The following is a 26560-nucleotide window of genomic DNA, read 5'->3' as shown; positions in this document are numbered from 1 at the left end:
GCAGTGGATTCTAGGTTGAAACAAAAGAAACCTAGTATCTTGTGCAAACTTGATATTGAAAAGGCTTATGACCATGTCAATTGGAATTTCCTACTGTGTATGCTAGAAAGATTGGTTTTTGGCCAGAAATGGATAAACTGGATTAAATTCTGCATGTCAACAACCAGGTTTTTAGTTCTGGTAAATGGCTCTCCAACATGATTCTTCAAAGCAGAAAGGGGACTAAGGCAAGGTGATCCTTTATCACCTTTTTTGTTTGTGATTGCTATGGAAGGTCTCAACAATATGATTAAAACAGCCAATCTGTTTGGGTGGATAAAAGGTTTTGATGTAGCTAGGAAGGGCAATGATAGTTTAGAAGTGACTCATTTACAATATGGTGATGATACACTCATATTTTGTGATGCTGAAGAAGATAAACTGAAACACCTCAAGGTGATTCTGGTTCTTTTTGAAGGAATCTCTAGCTTGCATATCAACTGTAAGAAGAGGCTTTTGTACCCTATAAATGAAGTCACAAATATAGACCTGTTAGATGCTATTTTGGGTGGTGAAGTGGGGGCTTTACCAACAATATATCTTGGAATGCCTTTGGGAGCTAAATCTAAGGCAATTGGGATATGGAACAATGTGTTAGAGAAGTGTGAACAGAAACTGGCTAGGTGAAAAACCCAATATCTATCCTTAGGTGGCAGAGTGACTCTTATTAACTCAGTTCTTGATGCACTTCCAATATATATGATGTCCTTGTTCTCCATTCCAACAGGGGTCATCAATAGGTTGGATAGCATCATGAAGAACCTTTTATGGAATGGGAACAAAGAAAGGAAGGGTTACCACTTGGTAAAATGGAAATCACTTACTATTGGCAAGAAATTTAGAGGCATAGGAATCAGGAACTTGAAGATTCGGAGCAAAGCTTTTAGAATGAAATAGTTGTGGAGGCTCAACAAGGAAGATCAGCTCCTTTGGGGAAACATTATTAAAGCAAAATATGGACAGAAATACAAATAGATGACTAAGGAGGTTACTACACCATATGGGGTTAGTCTATGGAGATCCATTAGATCATTGTGGAGTGAATTGAGGGATGCCTCCAAAATCAAAGTATTTGATGGAAATAAGACTAGCTTTTGCAAGGAAAATTTGCATGGAGTTGGCATATTGGATGTGGCTTTTCTAGAAGTCTTCAATTTGGCTCTACATCAGCAAAGGACTATAGAAGAGATGTGGACACCTCAAGGATGGAACATCATTTTTAGAAGACATATCAATGATCGGGAAGCACAACGAGTGGTGGATTTCTTCTGTGTACTAGAACAATTTAGTGGATTACAAGAAGGTGCTGATGTTCTATGGTGGCAAGGTAGCGGTAAGGGTATATTCAAGGTCAGCATAGCTTACAAAAGGATGAATCATTGCAACCAGCAGATAGCTGATTAGACATGGAAACACATCTGGAAAACAAAAATTCCTTACAAAGTTGCTTGTTTGTGTGGCTATTGGCTAAGGAAGATGTCCTTACACAAGATAATCTGATGAAAAGAGGCCTCATCTTGTGTTCTAAATGTTTTTGTGTGGGGAAACAACAGAAATAGTTAACCATCTCTTCCTCCATTGTAAGATAATTTCTCACCTATAGAGAATTATTTTTAACCTCAAAGGCATCTCATAGACTATGCTTGGGAAAGTTATAGATACTCTTAAAAGTTGGGAGGAAGCAGAACTACATGCAAAGGTCAGGACTAGATGGAGAATTATACTTGCTTGTGTTTGGTGGACAATTTGGAAAGAGAGAAACTCCAGATGTTTTGAGAATGTGGAGAATGGAGTGCAGAAGATCAAGTTAAACTTAATTTTGCTGTTATGTTTTTGGTGTAATCAGATGTACACAAATAATACTAATACCATAATTGATGTTTTAGACTCAATATATAGAGTGTTAGTGATAGAGTCTCTTGTATATATGGTTTCAGTACTACCTAAGTACTGTTTTTGCTACATATGAAATATAGAAAAGTTACCAGTTTCAAAAAAAAAAGATCTTGAGAGATAAAAAGAAGACAGGACTAGGAGAGGATATTCATTCTGCTTGAATGGCCGGTAGAGCCTAATATTAATCTGACTTTTATCTTTAGCACTTATAGTAGCAAGCTAATAGCCTTCATACTACAGATAAGTGAGCTAAACTTTTCAGGCACATTTTATAAGCTTCCATAAATAAGGATCTCATATATAGCATTATAGTTTCATGTCAGCTTCTGCACAAAGTGACAGACAATCATCTACAGGGAACAACTTTTTGGCTGCCCGAGTAATCTTTTTATATAGAAAGGCAAGTCAAGAGAACTCTTGACAACTATTAATATACTTATGATACTAGAAACATTGGCTATTTCTAGTGACGACTTTTAAGGAGATGACTAAACAGCTTATGCAGTGTCCTTCTATCCAAGATTTCAGCAAAAAAAAACCCCACAGCCCGGGATAAAAAAGAGAGAAAGAACAAGAAAAAAATGTTGTTTTGCAGTTTGCTAAATTCCATCTTTAGAATAACTCATAATGTCCTGTAGAGCATGGCGCTCATTATTCTTTTTAGCAAAACTTATTTTATTTGCTGACCATGTAAAATATAATATTGGGTAATGTGTCACTGGGAGCATATAGGGATGCCAGAATATCATTACGGAAATGAAAAAAATGGTTTTCTGGTTGTTGAGATTACTGTTCCTTTCAATTTATTGAAGACAACTTTGTATCAGTGTTTGAGTTCAGATGGTTTTTGACTTGCTTTAACGTTACAGATCTTTGAAAGCTCATCCATTGATTCAACATAAAGTATTGGACTTCTAAAAAAGTTGTAGTCTGGTGCCCCTAGAGTTTCGGTCCAATGGTAAGAGCGCAACACATGATGCATGGGTTTGGTACACATGAAGAGTTTGAACCCTGCGGCCTAGTATTTAACTAGCAAAGGATATGGGCGGACCAATTGTCCATCGAAATTTGAACCATGAAGCAGCTAGCCCTCAGGAGTTTTCAGTTAGTTAAAAAAAAGTAAAATTTGTGGTCTCATTTGCTTAATGTACTGAAGTAACTGAACCTATATGCTCCTCTCAAGTTACCTTTTCTATTCCATTTGTTCAATTTAAACCCATAAACCTTGTGGACTTGCAGGTTGTTTTTCAGCAATTCAATTTTGTAGAGAGAAATTATATACTCTTGAATTCTTGTTGCAAGTGTTATAGATTTGTCATTTGGCTCTTTATCTTTTGTGAATTTGTTTGGTTTTATAGGTATTGTTGTCCGTCTTCCTGAATTGGTGCCTATCCAAGTTCTCAAGCTGAAGCTACCATGCTTACCCTAGTTGAGACAAGCAAGGTACATTTTATTCAAGTGTAGTCAACTTCTCCAAATCAGAATGCTTTATTGGGGGATTATGATAACTGTTGATCCATCCTTTTTATCCCTTTGCTTCATTCGTTGATGTCAACTTGTCACAATATAAGTAAAAGGGACAAGTGGCTCATCAAAGCTTTGTGGTGCTTGTTTGTCAAAACCCTTGATTTTTGGTTGCTTTTAGCTAACCTGGATGATGATTGCAATATATTTATCATCAGTTAATTGACCTTTAGTTGAGTGAATGCTCTTGAAATTGTTTGCTTAAGCCTCTTTGAGTTTGACTAATTTCTCTATTGCTTCATTTCTTCCTCCTCTCTTTTGTTGTATGATATGAGTAGTACCTCAACCCACTCTAACATTTTACTGTCGCTGAGATCGTAGAGTTGACAACCTATGATTAATGAATTGCAACATTGATACTTGGTTTATGCCTACTTCACTCAAATGCCAAAAATTTGTGCATATCATATTTATATTTTTGATCAGTCATCTCTGTATGTCATATTATTTGAGAGATGTCATTGTTGCTGGTATAACTGCCTCGAATGATTGTTAAGTTTTTGATCTTTTATATTCATTTTTAGTACCTTTTTATACTGTCTTACTCTTTCTCAGACACCTTTTGATAATTTGACATTGATGTTCGTGTAAAATACTTCTTCTAGCTGATACTCTGTGTTATCTAAGTTGTGTATAATAAGCATTCTTTCCAGGTGCTTCCATACGATTCACTTATGTAGGAGTTAAATGTCCCAAATGTGCGTGAAACTGAAGATTTTCTTTATAAATTAATGCATCTATGTGGTGAGTATCTAACTTCTCCGAGAATCATTATGTTAAGAGATATCATTCTTTCCACATTTGGAAAATGTGCAGGGCTGGAGTTTCTTTTAGAGCTTTGTTTCATTGATGTGGCTAGGGTTTAGTCCTTTGTTCTTCTGGATAAGAAGGTAAACTAGAATCTATCTGTTTCCTACAAATGGATGTATGATTGTCATGAACATAAATATTAATGTTTTTTCAACTATTTGAAGATACGCAGGAATAGGATTTATTTTAGGATTTTTCTTCTATTTGTTCAAGGGATAGTCTATTCACTAGGGATCAATGTTTAGCCCGTTTTCATTTGCCTTGTGATGGATGAATTGACACGACATATTTAAGGGAGCTACCATGGTGTATGTTATTTGCAGATGACATAGTATTGATTAACGAGACACGCGACGGAGTTAACAATAGACTGGAGGTTTGGAGACTGACACTAGAGCCTAAAGGCTTCAGGTTGAGCATGACTAAAATAGAGTACATAAGTACAAGTTTAGTGATGCATCACATGAGGCGAATGTGGAAGAGTGAGAATTGATACACAAGTCATCCTCAAGAGAGTAAGCTTCAAGTATCTTGGGTCAATAATTCAAGAAAATGGGGAGATCATGATGATATCACACATCGAATTAGAGTGGAGTGGATGAAATGAAGACTCACATCCGGGGTCCTATGTGATAAGAATGTATCACCAAGACTTAAAGGTAAGTTCTAATCAACTCTGTTATATGGGGTAGAGTGTTGTCCGGTCAAGAACTTACACGTTCATAAGATGAAAGTAGCAAAAATGAGGATATTTAAATGGATGTATGGGCATACTAGGAGAATAAGATTAGGAAAGAAGAAATATCGGGCAAGGTGGGAGTGGCCCTCGTGGTGGACAACATGGGAAACAGAGGCTGAGATGGTTTAGGCATGTGAAGAGAAGCACATATGCCCCAGTGAGAAGGTGCGGGAAGTTGGCAGTGGTAAAGGTAGACCGGATTAGAATTGGGAGACGTGATTAGACATGATATAGTTTATCTTTAGCTCACCGAGGACATGACCTTAGATAGGAAAACATGGAGGTTGAGGATTAGGATAAAAGGTTAGATAGTCGAGCGATTCTCTCCTCTCTGTGGGTAGTTTAAGCACCTTATCTGCTTCCTCTTCTCCTTATCAGATTATTATTATTATTATTATTATTATTATTATTATTATTATTATTATTATTATTATTATTATTATTATTATTTTATTATTATCTTATTATTAAATTCTATTACTATTGTTGTTTCTTTTACTTTGGTTGTATTTAATATTTTTGCTATCTATATATTTCTTTCCTTCAATATTTTCATCTTAGCTATTTTACTCTTGAAGTTTTCAAACTTGTTTTAAAATGCTTTTCTTGAGCTGAGTATCTATCAGAAAGAATCTCTCTGACTCACACAAGGTAGGAATAAGGTAGGGATAAGGTCTGCGTACATCCCACCCTCCCCAAACCCCACTTGTGAGGTCACAATGGGTATGTTTTTGTTGTTGTTTTAGGGGTAGTCTATTTGGACATCTGGTGAAGCTCACATAGAAACTTTTAGTATAGTTTCTTCGCCTCATAGGCAATTTAAGGCTCAAGGTTGCTTTTTGCCTCCCTTAACCTGTTCTCCTTTTTATGATGTTTATTGTTTTTTCTTTTTCCCGTCGTGTGTTTCGTTTTTTTTTTTTTTTTGGGGGGGGGGGGGTGTTAGTTGTTACCTCATTAATCTATTGTGAAGAAAATTTTACCAAATTCTAATCTTGCTGACTATGTTAATATGGCATAGTGAGAGGAAAACTGAGTCAGTTAAGGAGATGCTTTGGGGTTGGTATTATATTTTCTCTTTCAGTAACTGTTGGTAGCCATGAGCTGATTTGGGGTAATGAACTGACTCTCCACAAAATTTCAGATACAATTTGCTGCAGGGAGGTATATCATATCTGGCCGACTAGGGAGTGATACATTCACTAACTGGTAGGTATTTATGTTTACGTTTCGATGACCAGCTACTATTTTCTACATTGGTGATATTACGCCTTATTTCTTGATTTTACTATATTATATAATAGGTTTTTTCTTGATCTGACATTTGGTTATGTATTTGATCATTCCTCACTTATAGCTACTCAAGGTTCCGTGGTCTTATAGATACAAAAAAGTTTTTAATTCCCTCACCACTAGCATGTGTTAAGATACACTTAGCCTATTTTGAGGGATGTGATAGCCTACTTCACTCAAATGGCAAAAATCTATGCATATCATATTTATCTTTTTGATCAGTCATCTCTATATATCATATAATTTGATAGATGTCATTGTTGCTGGTATAACTGCCTCGAATGATTGTTAAGTTTTTGATCTTTTATCTTCGTTTATAGTACTTTTTTGTACTGTCCTACTCTTTCTCAGACACCTTTTTATAATTTGACATTGCTGTTCCTATAAAATACTTCTTCTAGCTGATACTCTGTGTTATCTGAGTTGCGGCTAATAAGCATTCTTTCCAGGTGCTTCCATACGATTCACTTATGCAGGAGTTAAATGTCAAAAATATGCATGAAATTAATTATTTTCTTTATAAATTAATACATCTATGTGGTGAGTATCTAACTTTAACTCCGAGAATCATTATGATAAGAGATATCATTCTTTCCACGTTTGGGAAATGTGCAGCACTAGAGTCTCTTTTAGAGCTTCGTTTAATTGATGTGGCTAGGGTTTAGTTCTTTGTTCTTCTGGATAAGAAGGTGAACTAGAATCTATCTGTTTCCTACAAATGGATGTATGATTGTCATGAACATAAATATTAATGTTGTTTCAACTATTTGAAGATACACAGGAATAGGATTTATTTTAGGATTTTTCTTCTATTTGTTCAAGGGATAGTCTATTAACTAGGGATCAACGTTTAACCCATTTTAATTTGCCTTGTGATGGATGAATTGACAAGACATATTTAAGGGAGGTACCATGGTGTATGTTATTTGCATATGACATAGTATTGATTGACGAGACACGCGGCAAAGTTAACAATAGACGGGTGGTTTGGAGAATGACCCTAGTGCCTAAAGGTTTCAAGTTGAGCAGGACTAAAACAAAGTACATAAGTGCATGTTTAGTGATGCATATCATGAGGCGAATGTGGAAGATTGAGAATTGATATAGAAGTCATCCTCAAGAGAGGAAGCTTCAAGTATCTTGGGTTAATAACTCAAGAAAATGGGGAGATCATGATGATGTCACACATCGAATTGGAGTGGAGTGAATGAAATGAAGACTCACATCCGGGGTCCTATGTGATAAGAATGTATCACCAAGACTTAAAGGTAAGTTCTACTAGAATGTGTTAAGAGTGGTTTTACTATATTATATAGTAGGTTTTTTCTTGATTTGACATTTGGTTATGTATTTGATCATTCCTCACTTATAGCTACTCAAGGTTCCGTGGTCTTATAGATACAGAAAAGTTTTTAATTCCCTCACAACTAGAATGTGTTAAGAGTGGTTAATTAATGAAACTTTTTGATGTACTTCTGCTTCATATCTTTGACCTCTTGTGCTACAAAATGACATACAGATCTCCTCTTTGGCATATATGCTCCTTAAAGCAATAAATATCTAGGCATCATGTGTTAGGTCATCTACTTACAAAAAAGTCTATTTACGAGAACTGACATAGAACTCTGAATAAGGCAATGCAGACGAGCAACTGCTTATGATCGACAAGTTAATAGCTATGAAGCAGAAATATATACGTGGGACAATTGAGTTTCATTTCTTTTTTTTGTAGCTTTGACATTGTTTTTTTATCAAAAAAAAACAAAAAGAATTATATACTTGGGGTAAATGACTGACGTGAACACGTGGATGGAAAACTTTGAGAACAAGGACATGGCACTTAGCTGAAATGTATTAATGTAGTTTCAGACTGAAATCATACTTCTCTCGAAGAAGTAAAATAGCAGTGTATTTAATTAGATGAATCATTTATATATGTATATAATGTCATGAGCTAAGATGTAATGACTCCTATATATACCGATAAAAACATTGGATAATCTTAACAAAAGGCTGAATAAAAATATTTAGCAAAGGAAGTTTATTTTATTTATTGATTACTGGCAGTATGAAACATAAGCTTATGAAGTTATCAGGTGTGGAGTATTAAATTTCGTATACTCCACTTATTATGATAATAACATGCATGCATGTATGAAAAATATACACTTCTTCTTAGCAAATGAGTTTGGACAATATTCGGTTGAAGTCGAGAATGAGGTATTTAAAGCACTTCAAGTTAAAAAAGGAAGTATGGAAGTTAGTTGCATGTGTATATGAATGAAGTTCACCCAGAGAAAAGATTAAAATTTGTTTTTGTTGCTAGTAGAAATCATTGTTCGCTTGAAATGTATACTCATCGAACAATTGTTTCAATATTTCACAGGTAATTCAATACTAAATACAGTAATATTTAATGAGCAAACAGGTCATTGTCAAATACTGATGGCCAAATCAAAATATTTAATAAACAAAGGTTTGGAGAGTTTTATTTGGGATCCAGGTCCATTTAGAAATTTGTTAAGGACTACCAGTTAGAGAGAAGGGATTATGCCTATTGTTGAAGACGAAAATGTCTGTTCCTCTCATCTCTTTGCTTTGAGTCTAAGCTTCTCATCTCCCCTTCTTAATCTCTAATCCTTATATTTCTCATTGTATTTCAGTAGTTAGTGTTGAATTATTATCCGAATCTGTAAATTAGTTCTAGTTCATATTATACAGTAAGAAGTTTGGCCATTTGTTACATATTTTTTGTTTAATTAATATATAATATACATAAAATATGTATATTTTATACTAGTAAATTTCTATCTTTGTAAATGATATTGAAGTTTGAACCCAATTTAGTGGTGTAATCTAGAATATTATAATTGTGTGTTTTTTCCTGAGAAATTAAAATGGTGAAAGTTGGTGGATATATAACAAAAGCAAGCGGAGCAAATCGATCACTTTGTGACACAGGCATATATCATCAGCACTCAAGAGTTCTGCACTGTCGCATGTTATTGTGGAAGCCACTTCTTATCCCTTTCTCTTCGCCTTCTACCAGATTCTTTACCTTCCCAATGTTCTTCAGGTTCCAATTCCTCAATTTTACTTAATTGTTTTCATAATCTCTCTTTTTTTAATAATTGTGTGGAGTATGGACCAGCCTCGACTAATTTCACGGGTAGCTGCTACCTTCACATATACAAGGTAACTTTATCCACCAAATGTTTGAATAAATAAGAAGAAACCACCTAGTATTTTTGCTCTATATCTGAACCTGAGACCTCATGGTTCTCAAGCCACTTCATTAACCTCTAGGCCACATCCCTGGGTACATTGATGTTCATAAACTCTTATGCTTATTTTTCTGTTATTTATTTGGTTACCGATGAAGCATGTTGACCTTTTTTCTCTCTCATAATGTTGGTGGGTTCCGTGTCGCATTAATCTTACGTGTATAGTCTATGATCTCTTTATCTAGTCCTGCAGCTTTATATTTGTGTGGCGATACTAATTAGTGGAGATTAAGTTTTAGTCTAATTATAGTTTAGGTGCCCCAGCGCTTTGGTCTTATGTAAGAGTACAACACATGATATGAGTTAGGCACACATCATACAAAAGCCTAAAATTTAAGTGAAAAATAAATAAAGAGTGGACCCATTACACACCGAGTTTCGAACCATGCGTTATTGACACTCGAAGATTTCTCTGTTGTAAAAAAAGTTAGGTGTAGTTTAGGTCCATCATTTGTTAGCCTTGTCAGAAACTTATATGTCTGTAGGAAGTGTGGAAAACTTCTAGCGTTAAAGAAGCTAAACGTTTATAATATTGGACTTAGGCGAGCTTAAATGAAGCAACATAGCTGACCCCAACTTGCTTGAATTGAGATGTTGTTGTTGTTGTAGCTGATGACAGTACTATGGGAGGACCAATAAGAGAGTTTGTTTGCTCAAGCCTTTTGATTTCTTGCCAATTTGAACTCTTGTAGTTTTTGTATAAAGCATACTTGTCAAAAAGGTTGTCAAATGGACTTGCGATTTACATGTCGGTATCAATTTTCACCTGTCAAAACCAATTTTGAAACAAACTTGTATGGTCTACCTTCATGTCTTTAATCGCTGGAAGAATATATAGCTGCAAATGTTAAGTATTGTATATGCATGGAAGTACCAAATAACCTTTGGAATTTAAAAAAGAAGAGAAAGAAATCAGGATATGCACGATAGAAGAAGAGAACTAAAATAGCCTGAAATTCGGAAGACATTGGTATTTCGGTTCATTATTCAGGAGAAAGCATAGTAGGTGCAACAGATGAAGAGGCAACAATTTCGTGTTCTCATCAAGCTTGCAAAAGAAAAAAGTGTTTGAAACCTCTCTTTGCAGTTCCTTCTGAGATTAGATGAAAAATTGGAAGTGGAAAAAAAATATTTTTGGGAAGTCAGGTTACACGACTTGAAATTGTTTGCGCTGAAAACTTTATCACACCATAGTTTTGACTTGAAAATTCATTATGGCACAGTATTAAATCACAAGATTCAACTGAAATCATGCATTATATATTCATATTGTGGGAGTAGATTTTGTTAGAAGGAAAATAAAAAAGGATATAAATGTAAGTCATGAGATTAAGAAAAGTATGATAGAAACACTTGTTCCAAATTAGTTCTTCTTACAGATTGAGATTCTTATTCATAATTTGAGTCACTATATCTCTCTTCATATTTATGTTCACTTCATAAGAATATTGGTACACTATGTTTTTTTAAAAAGAAATTAAACTCCACTTACCCAGGCTTTCACCTCCCATGGTGATGGGGGTTAGGCATTGACCCCTACCTTGTTCATTAAGGGACTAAAAAAGCGTACATACAGGAAGGGGACATAGGTAACCTTACCTCCTCAAAAATTACATTTGTGCTGGATATAATTAAATATTGGTACATTATGTAGGCAATCATTGTTATGTTTGAGGACCCCTCTCATATTTTTGGATAATTTAACTTTTATATTGGACCTATATGCAACTTGAAGGAATCCACAATTCACCGTACCTTGATTTGCTTCGCTTGTTTGCTCATGGAATATGGAGTGTCCACAAAGGTAAGCATTGTTTTGTTTTTAACATTATTTCGATTGTCTCTTTCATCTCAGATCATCTATATGTTGTAGAGCTTTTAACAAGGCATTTACTGCTTCCTTTTTTTGTGGGGAGGGGTTGTGTTCAAAGGATCTTCCATTGGCTTGATCTGATTTTTATGTTTGTTTTTTCAATAACGTTATTTCTGATGCAATTATATGATCATATAATTATTCTTCATTTTCACCTCATATTACGGTAAGTACATTAGATCCTTTTTTTGGCACGTTTTAATAAATGATGTAGGTTTGTTCTTTTTTGGTTAATAATTTGAAGATCATGAAGTGTTAAAAAATGGAATTGAGACTGATAATGATTTATATCGACTTTCAATGCCCTCTATCCACAAACAGCTGGACATAATGGGTTTTGACATGTCAGAGTTTGGTATGTCAAAACCCAATATGTCCACATAGCCACAGGCAAGCTGCCTTCCCTTCGCATTGTAGAGAATTTTTAGATGACATGTAATGCCAGTGTTCAATAGCCATTGACCTTTATTAGCAAAAAGGTTTACTTACATCAACCAACTTCTAATAGAAAAAGATACAAGGTTTGACTTTTCTTAAAGCCTATGGTGTAGAGGCAAGTTGCACTTCCTCATCTCGTATCATAAGAAAGACATTCTTAGCTTTTATTTGTTCCTTCTGAAGGATGATGTCGACTTACTCGTGATAACTCGTAAAAATATAAGTTAGCTAGCATACTCATGCTAATAGCCTATGAACCTAGGAGCAAACGACTTGCCTTGCATGGGAAGATGGTGGGTATCTTTAGAGGAGACTTGAGAAAAGCATAGAATTAAGGGAGAAGAGAATACTCCAAAGCATTATTTATAAAAAAATGCTCTCAGGCACTCTTTTCGAGACCTTTCTTTCTCCTCCCTTCTAGGAGGGAGAATCTCTCCTTCTTCGGCCTTCTTCCACGGGAGATATCTCTTTTTCTCTACCCTTCCCTTCCCTCTTCCTCTATTTTTTCCTGATACAATCTATTTCCCTCTCTTCCTCTCTATTTTTCTTTGTTCAAGGAATCATATTCTGTGGTTGCTTTCTACATTGACCTTTTCCCAAGCTTGTTGTATGGGGGAGAACAAGATTTACTCCAATACTGGGTTCAAATCTTTTGATATTATCAGGTGGTCTTCTAGAAACACAGAGTGGTTTGAATGGGTTGAGAGATGTCGAAAGATGATGAGCAGATCGACTATGAGCAGAAAGATGATTTGTTTTGTACTTAAAGAGGCCTCAAAGGACTAGAATAGAGTGGTTATGAGTTGGAAAATATCATAGCAGGCCACAGAGTACTTATGCACCAAAAAATTTAATGTGTATGGGAGATACATGAGTATTCTGTCATTAAATGGTGCAGGAAGATCAATACTTATTATTCCTGAACCAGTCTTTAATGCAGGCTGGAATGAGATATAGCATTTAAGATCAACAACTTCATTAAAGACTCAAAAGAAGTGACAGTGGTAGCTCCCCCAAGATTAACTGAGATAAATTATCCCTATAAGAAGGTTGTACAAGATAGCAAATGGCATAATAGGAGTCTTCAGGAAGCAGTGGTGACTTGCAACAGTGGAAATATTGACATTCTTGAATTTGTCAAGGTACAAGACAATGGGCCTTTGAAGAGATGACTAGTGGGGTGCTTTGAAGAAGAGGTGAAAGAAAAACCAACACTTGCTGACCTTAGAAGGTGGTCAACCTCAGCTTGGAAGAATGTTATTGGGGTAAACATATATGAGATATGTGGGGATTTGTTCTTATTTCAATTCCCTAATAGATACATGGCTGAAAGGACCTTACAAGGGCAGTGGTTATGGAAAAAGCTTAGGTTGCAATTAGAATGGTGGAATCCCATGGCAGGATGTACCCCGCATTCTATTGAAATCAAAGAAACGTGGCTCAAAGCAGTAGGGATTCCCCTTCATCTGTGGTCGCAGAGAAATTTTCAAAAACTAAGTGAATCCTATGGAGGATGAGTGGCCACTGAAGAAGAAACAGAGCTAAAAAAATCACTTGAAGTGATCCAGAATTTTGGTAAGGAACAATGGGAGGAATCTCCCGAAGAGATATATCCATCTCTTGTAACGGAATCACCCATCACATTCCAAGATGACTGGAAAGCAAGTCAAGATATGAAATCTCGCCGGAATTAGCAGAGGGGGGCATCGGAGAAGAAGATTCTGTGCAAGAACCAGGTACTACCTTTATCTATCGGGCAAATAGGGCTACCAACTGCAATGAAGTACAAAAATCCCCTCTTTATAGGGATTTTACAGCAAGAAAGCACGTGGGTAGTACTTCTATGATAGGTGAAAATATTTTTTAAAAAGGTCCACGTGAGAGGCATGTGTTAGGTTTTAATGAAGGTCATAAAAAGGGCCAGCAAGCTAAGCCCAATAAAGTGGCTGACTTTAATAACTCCTTTGGGCCAGACTTTACACCCCAAGTCATTTTTAATTAATTGAAAGATTCCAACTCACAAGATCTAATCTGACTCCACCCAAAAGTTGGCGTATGCAAAATCCCAAAGTGCAGATTTTAATGGAAAAAGTGCATAGATAAACAAGGCCTTAATAGAAGCTTTTCTTGGGGGACCTTCTCTAGACTTAATTAGGGTAGCAGAAGATAAGGAGGAGAGAGAATATGAGACCAGGGGAATTCAAGAACTATCTTTGGAATTAGATCAACAAAATACAATCAAAGAAATAGAGAATTGGGAAGTGGAAGAGGTAGAACCTCTTCTCATTCAGCAACAACAACCCATTCAAGTTACAGAAAGGGAGATATCACAATGGGTCTATTTGTGGAGATTTTAATGTCACCAGATTCATTTCAGAAAAAAGGAATTGTAGGAGGAGAACAAGGGGTATGGTGGAATTTTCTGATTTCATTGAAGACACGAGCCTAATTGATCTACGATTAGAAGATGGTAACTTCACTTGGTTGAAAGGGGATAATCAAGACAAGGCTTCCAGAATAGATAGGTTTCTGATTTCTGAGGAGTGGGATGATAGTTTTTAGTAATATAAAACAGATTCCACTACAAAGATTAGCATCTTATCATACTCCAGTAACTCTTCAAGGGGAATTTGGAATAAAAACAAAAATTATTTTAAATTTGAGAATTGGTGGCTAGGAACAGCTGGCTTCAATGACAGAGTTAAAGAATGGTGGAGCTCTTTCAATTTCTCAGGCAAGCCTGACTTTATATTGGCCTGTAAATTAAAAGCTCTCAAATCAAAACTCCAAGAGTGGAGCAAAAGTGAAGTGAGGCAGGGAATTTAGGACAGCAAAGGAAGAAACTACTAAGTCAATTGGCTGAACTGGATGAGGTGCTCGGAGACAGAATTTTAACAGAGGAAGAAACTATCAAGAAGGCAACTCTTTTCATGGAGTATGAGCAATTGATAAAAAATGAGGAAATCTCATGGAGATAGAAATCTAGGGCACTATGGCTTAAAGAAAGAGTCAAAAACACTAAGTTTTTTCACAAAGTAGCAAATGCACATAAAAGATTCAATAATATTGATCAATTGATGGTACAAGGAGAATTAACATAGGAGCCAACTAGAATAGAAGAGGAAATTGTTGATTTTTATCAGAAGCTGTACAAAGAAACTACTCAATGGAGACATGCATGCTACTATAACAATTGCCCAGTCTTAACTGTGGAGGATAAGGAAGCTCTACAGGGTAATTTTGAAGAGGAAGAAGTGCTAAGGTGCTTGAAGCTATGTGCAATAGATAAAGCCCCTAGCCCAGATGGTTTCATTATGGGATTCTTCATCAAAAGCTGGGAGATAGTGAAATCTGACATCATGAATGCTTTTCAAGACTTTAATGACAAAGAAGTTTTTGAAAGAATCTTTAATGCAACACTGATTGCTCTCATTCCAAAGAAGGAAGGTGCTAAGTAACTAAAGGATTTCAGACCTATCAGCTTGATAGGTTGCATCTACAAACTGTTTTCAAAGTTCTGATAGAGATATTCAAAAAGGTAATTTCACAATTGGTGGAATATCAACAAATTGCTTTTATCAAAGGTAAACAGATAACAGATGCTGTAATGGTAGCCAATTAAGTAGTGGATTCTAGGCTGAAACAAAAGAAACCTAGTATCTTGTGCAAACTTGATATTGAAAAGGCTTATGACCATGTCAACTGGAATTTCCTACTGTGTATGCTAGAAAGATTGGTTTTTTGCCAGAAATGGATAAACTAGATTAAATTCTGCATGTCAACAACCAGGTTTTTAGTTCTGGTAAATGGCTCTCCAACAGGATTCTTCAAAGCAGAAAGGGGACTAAGACAAGGTGATCCTTTATCACCTTTTTTGTTTGTGATTGTTATGGAAGGTCTCAACAATATGATTAAAACAGCCAATCCGTTTGGGTGGATAAAAGGTTTTGATGTAGCTAGGAAGGGCAATGATAGTTTCGAAGTGACTCATTTGCAATATGCTGATGATACACTCATATTCTGTGATGATGTAGAAGATCAACTGAAACACCTCAGGGTGATTCTAGTTCTTTTTGAAGGAATCTCTAGCTTGCATATCAACTGTAAGAAGAGGCTTTTGTACCCTATAAATGAAGTCACAAATATAGACCTGTTAGTTGTTGTTTTGGGTGGTGAAGTGGGGGTTTACCAACAATATATATTGGAATGCCTTTGGGAGCTAAATCTAAGTCAATTGGGATATGGAACAATGTGTTAGAGAAGTGTGAACAGAAACTGGCTAGGTGAAAAACCCAATATCTATCCTTAGGTTGCAGAGTGACTCTTATTAACTTAGTTCTTGATGCACTTCCAACATATATGATGTCATTGTTCTCCATTCCAATAGGGGTCATTAATAGGTTGGATAGCATCAGGAAGAACCTTTTATGGAATGGGAACAAAGAAAGGAAGGGTTACCACTTAGTGAAATGGAAAGCACTTACTGTTGGCAAGAAATTTGGAGGCCTAGGGATCAGGAACTTGAAGATTCAGAGCAAAACTCTTAGAATGAAATAGTTGTGGAGGCTCAACAAGGAAGATCAGCTCCTTTGGGGAAACATTATTAAAGCAAAATATGGACAGAAATACAAATGGATGACTAAGGAGGTCACACCATATGGGGTTAGTCTATGGAGATCCATTAGATCACTGTGGAGTGAATTGAGGGATTCCTCCAAAATCAAAGTATATGATGGAAATAAGACTAGCTTTTGCAAGGAAAATTGGCATGGAGTTGGCAGATTGGATGTGGCTTTTCCAGAAGTCTTCAATTTGGCTCTACATCAGCAAAGGACTATAGCAAAGATGTGGACACCTCAAGGATGGAACATCATTTTTAGAAGACATATCAATGATCGGGAAGCACAAAGAGTGGTGGATTTCTTCTGTGTACTAGAACAATTTAGTGGATTAGAAGAAGATGTTGATGTTCTAAGGTGGCAAGGTAGCAGTAAGGGTATATTCAAGGTCAACGTATCTTACAAAAGGATGAATCATTGCAACCAGCAGATAGCTGATTGGACATGGAAACACATCTGGAAAACGAAAATTCCTTACAAAGTTGCTTGCTTTGTGTGGCTATTGGCTAAGGAAGATGTCCTTACACAAGATAATATGATGAAAAGAGGCCTCATCTTATGTTCTAAATGTTTTTTGTGTAGGGAAACAACAGAAATAGTTAATCATCTCTTCCTCCATTGTAAGACAATTTCTCACCTATAGAGAATTATTCTTAACCTCAAAGTCATCTCCTGGACCATGCTTGGGAAAGTTATAGATACTCTTAAAAGTTGGGAGGAAGCAGGACTACATGCAAAGGTCAGGACTAGATGGAGAATTATACCTGCTTATGTTTGGTGGACAATTTGGAAAGAGAGAAACTCCAGATGTTTTGAGAATGTGGAGAGTGGAGTGCAGAAGATCAAGTTAAACTTTATTTTGCTGTTACGTTTTTGGTGTAATCTGATGTACACAAATGATACTAATATCATTATTGATATTTTAGACTCAATGTATAGAGTGTTAGTGATAAAGTCTCTTGTATATATCGTTTCAGTACTACCTAAGTATTGTTTTTGCTACATATGAAATATAGAAAAGTTACCATTTTCAAAAAAAAAGATCTTGAGAGATAAAAAGAAGACAGGACTAGGAGAGGATATCCATTATGTTTGACTTTTTACTATTCACTCTGGCACTATATCTCAGTATTTCAGCTATGCTGATATTTAGATCTTCAGAATTTGATTTTTTGTGCTTGAATGGCCAGTAGAGCCTAATATTAATCTGACTTTTATCTTTAGCACTTATAGTAGCAAGCTAATAACCTTCATACTACAGATAAGCGAGCTAAACTTTTCAGGCACATTTTATGAGCTTCCATAAATAAGGATCTCATATATAGCATTATAGTTTCATGTCAGCTTCTGCACAAAGTGACAGACAATCATCTACAGGGAATAACTTTTTGGCTACCCGAGTAATCCTTTTATATAGAAAGGAAAGTCAAGAGAACTCTTGACAACTATTGATATACTTATGATACTAGAAATATTGGCTATTTCTAGTGACGACTTTTAAGGAGATGACTAAACAGCTTATGCAGTGTCCTTCTATCCAAGATTCCAGCAAAAATCCCCCCATAGCCCGGGATAAAAAAGAGAGAAAGAACAAGAAAAAAAGTTGTTTTGCAGTTTGCTAAATTCCATCTTTAGAACTCATAATGTCCTGTAGAGCATGACGCTCATTATTCTTTTTAGCAGAACTTGTTTTATTTGCTGACAATGTAAAATTTAATATTGGGTAATGTGACACTGGGAGCATATAGGCATGCCAGAATATCATTATGGATATGAAAAAATGGTTTTCTAGTTGTTGATATTACTGTTCCTTTCAATTTATTGAAGACAAGTTTGTATCAGTGTTTGAGTTCAGATGGTTTTTGACTTGCATTGACGTTACAGATCTTCAAAAGCTCATCCATTGATTCAACATAAAGTATTGGACTTCTAAAAAAGTTGCAGTCTGGTGCCCCTAGTGTTTCAGTCCAATGGTAAGAGCACAACACATAATGCATGGGTTTGGTACACGTGAAGAGTTTGAACCCTGCTGCCTGGTATTTAACTAGCAAAGGATATAGGGCAGACCCATTGTCCATCGAGTTATGAACCATGAAGCAGCTAGCCCACAGGAGTTTTCGGTTAGTTAAAAAAAAGTAAAATTTGTGGTCTCATTTGCTTAATGTACTGAAGTAACTGAACCTATAGGCTCCTCTCAAGTTACCTTTTCTATGCCATTTGTTCAATTTAAACCCATAAACCCTGTCGACTTGCAGGTTGTGTTTCAGCAATTCAATTTTGTAGAAATTATATACTCTTAAATTGTTGTTGCATGTGTTATAGATTTGTCATTTGGCTCTTTATCTTTTGTGAATTTGTTTGGTTTTATAGGTATTGCTATCCGTCTTCCTGAATTGGTGCCTATACAAGTTCTCAAGCTGAAGCTTCCATGCTTACCCTGGCTGAGACAAGCAAGGTACACTTCATTCAAGTGTAGTCAACTTCTCCAAATCAGAATGCTTTCTTGGGGGATTATGATAACTGTTGATCCATCCTTTTTATCCCTTTGCTTCATTCGTTGATATCAACTTGTCACAATATAAGTAAAAGGGACAAGTGGCTCATCAAAGCTTTTTGGTGCTTGTTTGTCAAAACCCTTGATTTTTGGTTGCTTTTAGCTAACCTGGATGATGATTCCAATATATTTATCATCAGTTAATTGACCTCTAGTTGAGTGAATGCTCTTGAAATTGTTTGCTTAAGCCTTTTTGAGTTTGACTAATTTCTCTATTACTTCATTTCTTTCTCCTCCCCTTTGTTGTATGATATGAGTAGTACCTCAACCCACTCTAACATTTTATTGTCGCTGAGATCGTAGAGTTGACAACCTATGATTAATGAATTGCAACATTGATACTTGGTTTATGCCTACTTCACTCAAATGCCAAAAATCTGTGCATATCATATTTATATTTTTGATCAGTCATCTCTGTATGTCATATTATTTCAGAGATGTCATTGTTGCTGGTATAACTGCCTCAAATAATTGTTAAGTTTTTGATCTTTTATCTTCGTTTTTAGTACTTTTTTGTATTGTCCTACTCTCTCTCAGATACCTTTCGATAATTTGACATTGTTGTTCCTGTAAAATACTTCTTCTAGCTGATACTCTATGTTATCTAAGTTGTGTCTAATAAGCATTCTTTCTAGGTGCTTCCATACGATTCACTTATGTAGGAGTTAAATGTCACAAATGTGCATGAAACTGAAGATTTTCTTTATAAATTAATGCATCTATGTGGTGAGTATCTAACTTTAACTCCGAGAATCATTATGTTAAGAGATATCATTCTTTACACATTTGGGAAATGTGCAGGGCTGGAGTTTCTTTTATATCTTTATTTCAATGATGTGGCTAGGGTTTAGTCCTTTGTTCTTCTGGATAAGAAGGTAAACTAGAATCTATCTGTTTCCTACAAATGGATGTATGATTGTCATGAACATAAATATTAATGTTGTTTCAACTATTTGAAGATACGCAGGAATAGGATTTATTTTAGGATTTTTCTTCTATTTGTTAAAGGGATAGTCTATTCACTAGGGATCAGTGTTTAGCCCGTTTTCATTTGCCTTGTGATGGATGAATTGACACCACATATTTAAGGGAGGTACCATGGTGTATGTTATTTGCAGATGACATAGTATTGATTGACAAGACACGCGACGGAGTTAACAATAGACTGGAGGTTTGGAGACTGACCCTAGAGCCTAGAGGTTTCAGGTTGAGCATGACTAAAACAGAGTACATAAGTGCAAGTTTAGTGATGCATCACATGAGGCGAATGTGGTACAGTGAGAATTGATACACAAGTCATCCTCGAGTGAGGAAGCTTCAAGTATCTTGGGTCAATAATTCAAGAAAATGGGGAGATCATGATGATGTCACACATCGAATTGGAGTGGAGTGGATGAAATAAAGACTCACATCCGGGGTCCTATGTGATAAAAATGTATCACCAAGACTTAAAGGTAAGTTCAGATCAACTATGTTATATGGGGTAGAGTGTTATCCTGTCAAGAACTTACACGTTCATAAGATGAAAGTAGCGAAAATGAGGATATTTAAATGGATGTATGGGCATACTAGGAGAATAAGATTAGGAAAGAATAAATATCGGGCAAGGTGGGAGTGGCCCTCGTGGTGGACAAGATGGGAAACGGAGGCTGAGATGGTTTAGGCATGTGAAGAGAAGCACAGATGACCCAGTGAGAAGGTGCGGGAAGTTGGCAGTGGTAGAGGTAGACCGGAGAAGAATTGGGGAGACGTGATTAGACATGATATAGTTTATCTTTAGCTCACCGAGAACATGACCTTAGATAGGAAAGCATGGAGGTTGAGGATTATGATAAAAGGTTAGTAGATAGTCGAGCGATTCTCTCCTCTCTGTGGGTAGTTAAAGCACCTTATCTGCTTCCTCTTCTCCTTATCAGATTATTATTATTATTATTATTATTATTATTATTATTATTATTATTTTATCTTATTCTTCAATTCTTTTACTATTGTTGTTTCTTTTACTTTGGTTGTATTTACTATTTTTGCTATCAATATATTTCTTTCCTTCAATATTTTCATCTTAGCTATTTTACTCTTGAAGTTTTCAAACTTGTTTTAAAATGCTTTTCTTGAGCAGAGTATTTATCAGAAACAATCTTTCTAACTCACACAAGGTAGGAATAAGGTAGTGATAAGGTCTGCGTACATCTCACCCTCCCCAAACCCGACTTGTGAGGTCACAATGGGTATGTTTTTGTTGTTGTTCAAGGGGTAGTCTATTTGGCCATCTGGTGAAGCTCACATAGAAACTTTTATTATAGTTTCTTCGCCTCATAGGCAATTTAAGGCTCAGGGTTGCTTTTTGCCTCCCTTAACCTGTTCTCCTTTTTATGATGTTTATTGTTTTTACTTTTTCCCGTCGTGTGTTTGATTTTTTTTTGGGCGGGGGGGGGGGGGGGGGTTGTTAGTTGTTACCTCATTAATCTATTATGAAGAAAATTTTACCAAATTCCAATCTTGCTGACTATGTTAATAGGGCATAGTGAGAGGAAAACTGGGTCAGTTGAGGAGATGCTTTGGGGTTGGTATTATATTTTCTCTTTCGGTAACTGTTGGTATCCATGAGCTGATTTGGGGTAATGAACTGACTCTCCACAAAATTTCAGATACAATTTGCTGCAGGGAGGTATCTCAGATCTGGCCAACTGGGGAGTGATACATTCACTAACTGGTAGGTATTTATGTTTACGTTTCGATGACCTGCTATTTTCTACATTGGTGATAGTACGCCTTATTTCTTGATTTTACTATATTATATAATAGGTTTTTTCTTGATATTACATTTGGTTATGTATTTGATAATTCCTCACTTATAACTACTCAAGGTTCCGTCGTCTTATATATACAGAAAAGTTTTTAATTCCCTCACAACTAGCATGTGTTAAGAGTGGTTAATGAAACATTATGATGTACTTCTGCTTCATATCTTTGACCTCTTGTGCTACAAAATGACATACAGATCTCCTCTTTGGCATATATGCTCCTTAAAGCAATCAACATCTAGGCATCATGTGTTAGGTCATCTACTTACAAAAAAGTCTATTTACGAGAACTGACATAGAACTCTGAATAAGGCAATGCAGACGAGCACCTGCTTATGATCGACAAGTTAATAGCTATGAAGCAGAAATATATACGTGGGACAATTGAGTTTCGTTTCTTTTTTTGTAGCTTTAACATTGTTTTTATCAAAAAAAGAAAAAGAATTATATACTTGGGGTAAATGACTGACGTGAACACGTGGACGGAAAACTTTGAGAACAAGGACATGGCACTTAGCTGAAATATATTAATGTAGTTTCAGACTGAAATCATATTTCTCTCGAAGAAGTAAAATAGCAGTGTATTTAATTAGATGAATCATTTATATATGTATATAATTTCAAGAGCTAAGATGTAATGACTCATATATGTACCGATAAAAACGTTGGATAATCTTAACAAAAGGCTGAATAAGAATATTTAGCGAAGGAAGTTTATTTGATTTATTTATTATTAGCAGTATGAAACATAAGCTTATGAAGTAGTTGGGACATTTCAATGTCATTCCCATGTCCGTGCTGAATGATTCAGTAAGGAAAACCCAGATGCGTATGGAACTATGTCTTACTTGTGTCCAAGTCGTGTTGATGTTTTATACTTTAATACCACACAAGAGGAAGGGGTGGTGATTTGTGTGGTGACCAATTTTTTGCTTAAGCTATTTATGGAAGAACCTGGTTCTTCTACGTGTTCCTTAACCTACTATTGAAGAAATGGTAAATGCGGAAAGTAAAGAACATAAGTACTTTACGTGGAAAATACATGGCTCAAAAAGTGAAAAAACCACGACCTACCTTCCAGTAGGATTTTCCCAAACTCTTCACTAAAATTACTGAGCCAAAAACTGCATTTACAAAAACTCTTTTGTAAACCTAGGACTAACACTAATCCCGTTGTAGCACATAGCCTCAACTGTTGTGACAACTTCAAGTTAACTCTAACTTGAAAACTCTGAGTACCTAATACAATTGCTTCTAGATAAAGCTGAAAGGTACAATATGAAAACACTTACTACAATTGAACTAGAATAAAAGACAAACACTTGGAACTAGTTCTTCTATCTGGTTCAAGTAGCTTCAGGTTTGCACACTTGAATCACACACAAACTTCTTGCAAAATTTCCTTGCTATTTTGCTCTCAATTCACGTTTAACTTCTGCTTATGTGTGTTACATGTAAAAGAAATCAACACTGATATTTATAGAGTTAGTAAATAGAGATTAACTAGAATTCTCATGCTACTCTTCCTTGGTGGAAGAGTTCTAGTTTATCTCAACCTCTAACTCCTTCCCTTTCTTAAACCGTGTTCTCTTTGAGTAAGGAGTCCTTCTCCTATCCAATATGCAACCTTTTCGAACAGGATCAGGAGATTAAGTTTATCTCCTTCACGTGCATCTTACATGCTTAAGTCTGTCCATATTTGTGCTCTACTAGGATGGACCTGGTTTATGTCTTAGTTTCTTTGTCAGTCTTCAAAACTAACCTTTCCTTGGGCCAACAAATTCCCCTTTTTTGATGATGACAAACTCTGTGCTTTTCATAAACTTAGGCCCTGCCAGAACTTAGCTCAACATCAATGCAAAGTTAGAAAATTTTACTCATCATCAAGGACCAGGTTCATTAGGTTATAACATCACTATTCAGAATATAAAACACAATATCTTTTCCCTCTTTTGGCATCATCGAAAAGTTGCATAAACACAGGGTGATTTCCAAATTTTAAAAGTTACTCATGGCCACTGGAGCAACTGCAAATGTATTCATAGATTTTTTGCGCCCCTTTTTTCGCGAAATCGGGTTTATGACATTTGGAAGGACAACTCGTTCCTTTAAGGAACTGGGTTTTTGCATTTGAAGAGTCGCCACCTAATGATTAAGGTGCATTACGATACCAATAGAGATTCAATTATAAGTTTGTTTGGGTAATCAGAGATTGGGTAAGGGCTTGAAATTATCCCAAGGGGAAGGTGTTAGGCACCCCTCAGGATCCACTAGTATGGTTTCCGGCCAGACAGTTATTGTGAATTTGGGGTGCAATTAACATATAAGCATATAAGGCTCAAATAAGAGGGGATTTCAATACACAATAGTTTGAAAGTAAACAGAGTTTGAAAAAGCAATTAAAAGAGCTGATTTTAAATAAGGAGTTACAATGCTTAAAAAAAAGAAGGGGAAATAAAGAAAGGGGGTCCTAGGTTTACAAAAAATATGGATCACATCAATGTAATACCCGGTAATCACTCCTCAAAAGAGGGGTTACACGTGGCATTAGCGTACCGGCATCATATCCATATTTATCCTTCCCACCCCGTTAAGGTATTACAGCGCGGATTGGTCTCGATTACTTGCATGCTATTACCCGTCCCATTCTTATCAGTCCCCGAGGCACTTAGGACTACTATTCTTAAGGGAGGGGATATTAGGCTGATTGGTTTCAAAGGATAAAAATCTAAGGCGACATAAAAAAATAGATAATATGGCATATAAAGAGGAAGCATGTAAACAGACAAAAGACTCATGTATACTTCCTCAAAACAAAAGCACATAACTAGCATGACTTGCACATACTTTTTAGATCTGATTTAAAGCACATAAAGACGAGGGAAGTTAATTGTTGAGGAAGATTAGTTTATTACATAACTCAGATAAGAAGTCCGAATCAGGCCAGCCTGCTGGTTGTAACAATTAACAAAGGCGGATTCAATTTTACAGTTATTACTCTAGACTAGCCTAAGTGTTTAGACAGGGTACTATAGTCATGATATCTACTTAATTCAGAAGGTGGTGAAACAGTGTAACTCAAAACGTACTGCTTGCAATCCTATAAGCAAGTTTGCTAAACCTTGTTGGAAATAAGGGAATTATAAAACAGAGGTTCTGAATACACGAATTTAAATTAGACTAGTTCTAAATTCTGCAGATGATGGTATCTACTATTACTGACTCTAATCCACATGGGCATGATATCTAACATTGAATGTGAATGGAACGACTCAAATTTGTTTAAGAACCCCTATAGGCAAGATTTCTATGCGTTACTGATTTCAGCATGCTACTGGGTTATAACCAATTGGGCCTTAAAACATATAGATATGTTTTCTAAATGTAACGTGAATATGCAGAATTGGAGCAGTCTTATAGGCATGTTTTCTAAATGCGATTTGAACAAGTAGAGAATGTAGTCATATATGCATGTTTTCTACCTTTGAGCATGCATAATTTCCCAACCTTTTTTTTTCACTAGCCAGCCCCAAATGTTCATTACAAATTATTACAAACCAGGAATAATAAATTACATCAGAAAAAGTAAAAAGAAAAGTTACAACCAGAGGAAGCCTGATTCTTGACTTCCTCTCTGAGTTATGAGATAAACCAACTGAAACTACCATTGATCCAAAACCTTTCTCAGCCTTGAGTGTGTCAGAGTTGCCTAAGGGCCTCAATAGGACCCCGGGCAGTGCTCACACCCAAGTTTCATAACCAGAATAGGGACAAGTGCAGTATGAATATACCAGCCCTCATGTGTCCAAGTTCAGAGGGAGCTCATAGGTCCCAAGGCAAGGCTCACATGAGGGGGGCAGAACTTAAGTCCAAAAAGAGAGTGAAAGGTGCAGAAACTGAGTTCTAAGAACTGAGGGAATAAATAAGAGGGAAAGGGTGATGAGAGTCAACCATTAACACTTCAAAGAATTGATAACTTCACACAAAGGGGCAGGGGTTTGGGAACCAATTTTAAGGGGGCTTATATACTTAGGCATGAGTTAATTTTGGGCATGCATAGCAATAGGGAGTGATGTCATGCTTGTAAATCAACCAGAACACACAACATATAAGGGTAACATGGAGGTTATGATCCTAGGAGGATCAAGTTTGGGTCATGCTCATCAATATTCAATGCTGTCATGCCCCAAACTAACCACAAGTATCACATTGGGGTAGAGGTTTGGGATTCATAATACATTGATTCAGAATAGGAGAAAGGAAATTACAACATGCTAAATAATGGTACTGAATTAAATACAAGCAGTAGGCAGACAAGAATGCAAAATCAGTAAGTAAGCATGTTGTTGTTGGTGCTGAAAAACATAATTAGAACATACAAGTTAAAGAAGCAAAGTGCAGTAAAGAAAACTAGCAGGACTTCGAAATATAGCCTTGGCTTTTAGCCTGCTAAACAGGCAGTAGCACAAGTAATAGTAAAGCAAGAGAGAGTGTTAGAGTGTAGGTGTGAGTTCAGAACTAAAAGTGTTCGTGTTTTGAAAGAGAAGAAGTAACGGGTATTTATAGTTTTTTTTGAAAACGAGTAAGAAAGAGGTAATAAGCTACAAACATGGAAACAATCATGATTCAGAATCAATTATAGAAGTGATTGCCCTTAATTAAGGGGTCACTTGCTTAACGGGAAGTGACA

General features: G+C 36.0%; 2 protein-coding genes across 2 annotated transcripts; both read left to right on the top strand.

The window, feature by feature from the left end:
* The first annotated feature begins 267 nt into the window (after positions 1-267).
* On the top strand, positions 268-666 carry LOC138875017 (uncharacterized). Its single transcript, XM_070153823.1, has one exon. It carries the CDS (start codon positions 268-270, stop codon positions 664-666), a length of 399 nt encoding a protein of 132 aa, XP_070009924.1.
* A 15862-nt stretch (positions 667-16528) lies between these two features.
* Positions 16529-19544, top strand: LOC104249242 (uncharacterized). Its single transcript, XM_070153822.1, has 3 exons — positions 16529-17132; positions 18883-18967; positions 19502-19544. Exons 1-3 carry the CDS (start codon positions 16529-16531, stop codon positions 19542-19544), a joined length of 732 nt encoding a protein of 243 aa, XP_070009923.1.
* The last annotated feature ends 7016 nt before the right edge of the window (positions 19545-26560 follow it).

The sequence above is a fragment of the Nicotiana sylvestris genome, chromosome 8 (assembly GCF_000393655.2).
Source record: "Nicotiana sylvestris chromosome 8, ASM39365v2, whole genome shotgun sequence".
Lineage (NCBI taxonomy): Eukaryota > Viridiplantae > Streptophyta > Magnoliopsida > Solanales > Solanaceae > Nicotiana > Nicotiana sylvestris.
Note: the sequence above shows the minus strand (reverse complement) of the source record. Positions and strands in the feature narration are given on the sequence as shown.

Coding starts and splice junctions, on each gene's coding strand:
- LOC138875017 (XM_070153823.1), top strand. CDS start 268: ATGGAAGGTCTCAACAATATGATTAAAACAGCCAATCTGTTTGGGTGG.
- LOC104249242 (XM_070153822.1), top strand. CDS start 16,529: ATGACTAAGGAGGTCACACCATATGGGGTTAGTCTATGGAGATCCATT. Junction 17,133..18,882: donor TAATCATCTCTTCCTCCATT/GTAAGACAATTT, acceptor TTGGTTTTATAG/GTATTGCTATCCGTCTTCCT. Junction 18,968..19,501: donor CCCTGGCTGAGACAAGCAAG/GTACACTTCATT, acceptor ATATTATTTCAG/AGATGTCATTGTTGCTGGTA.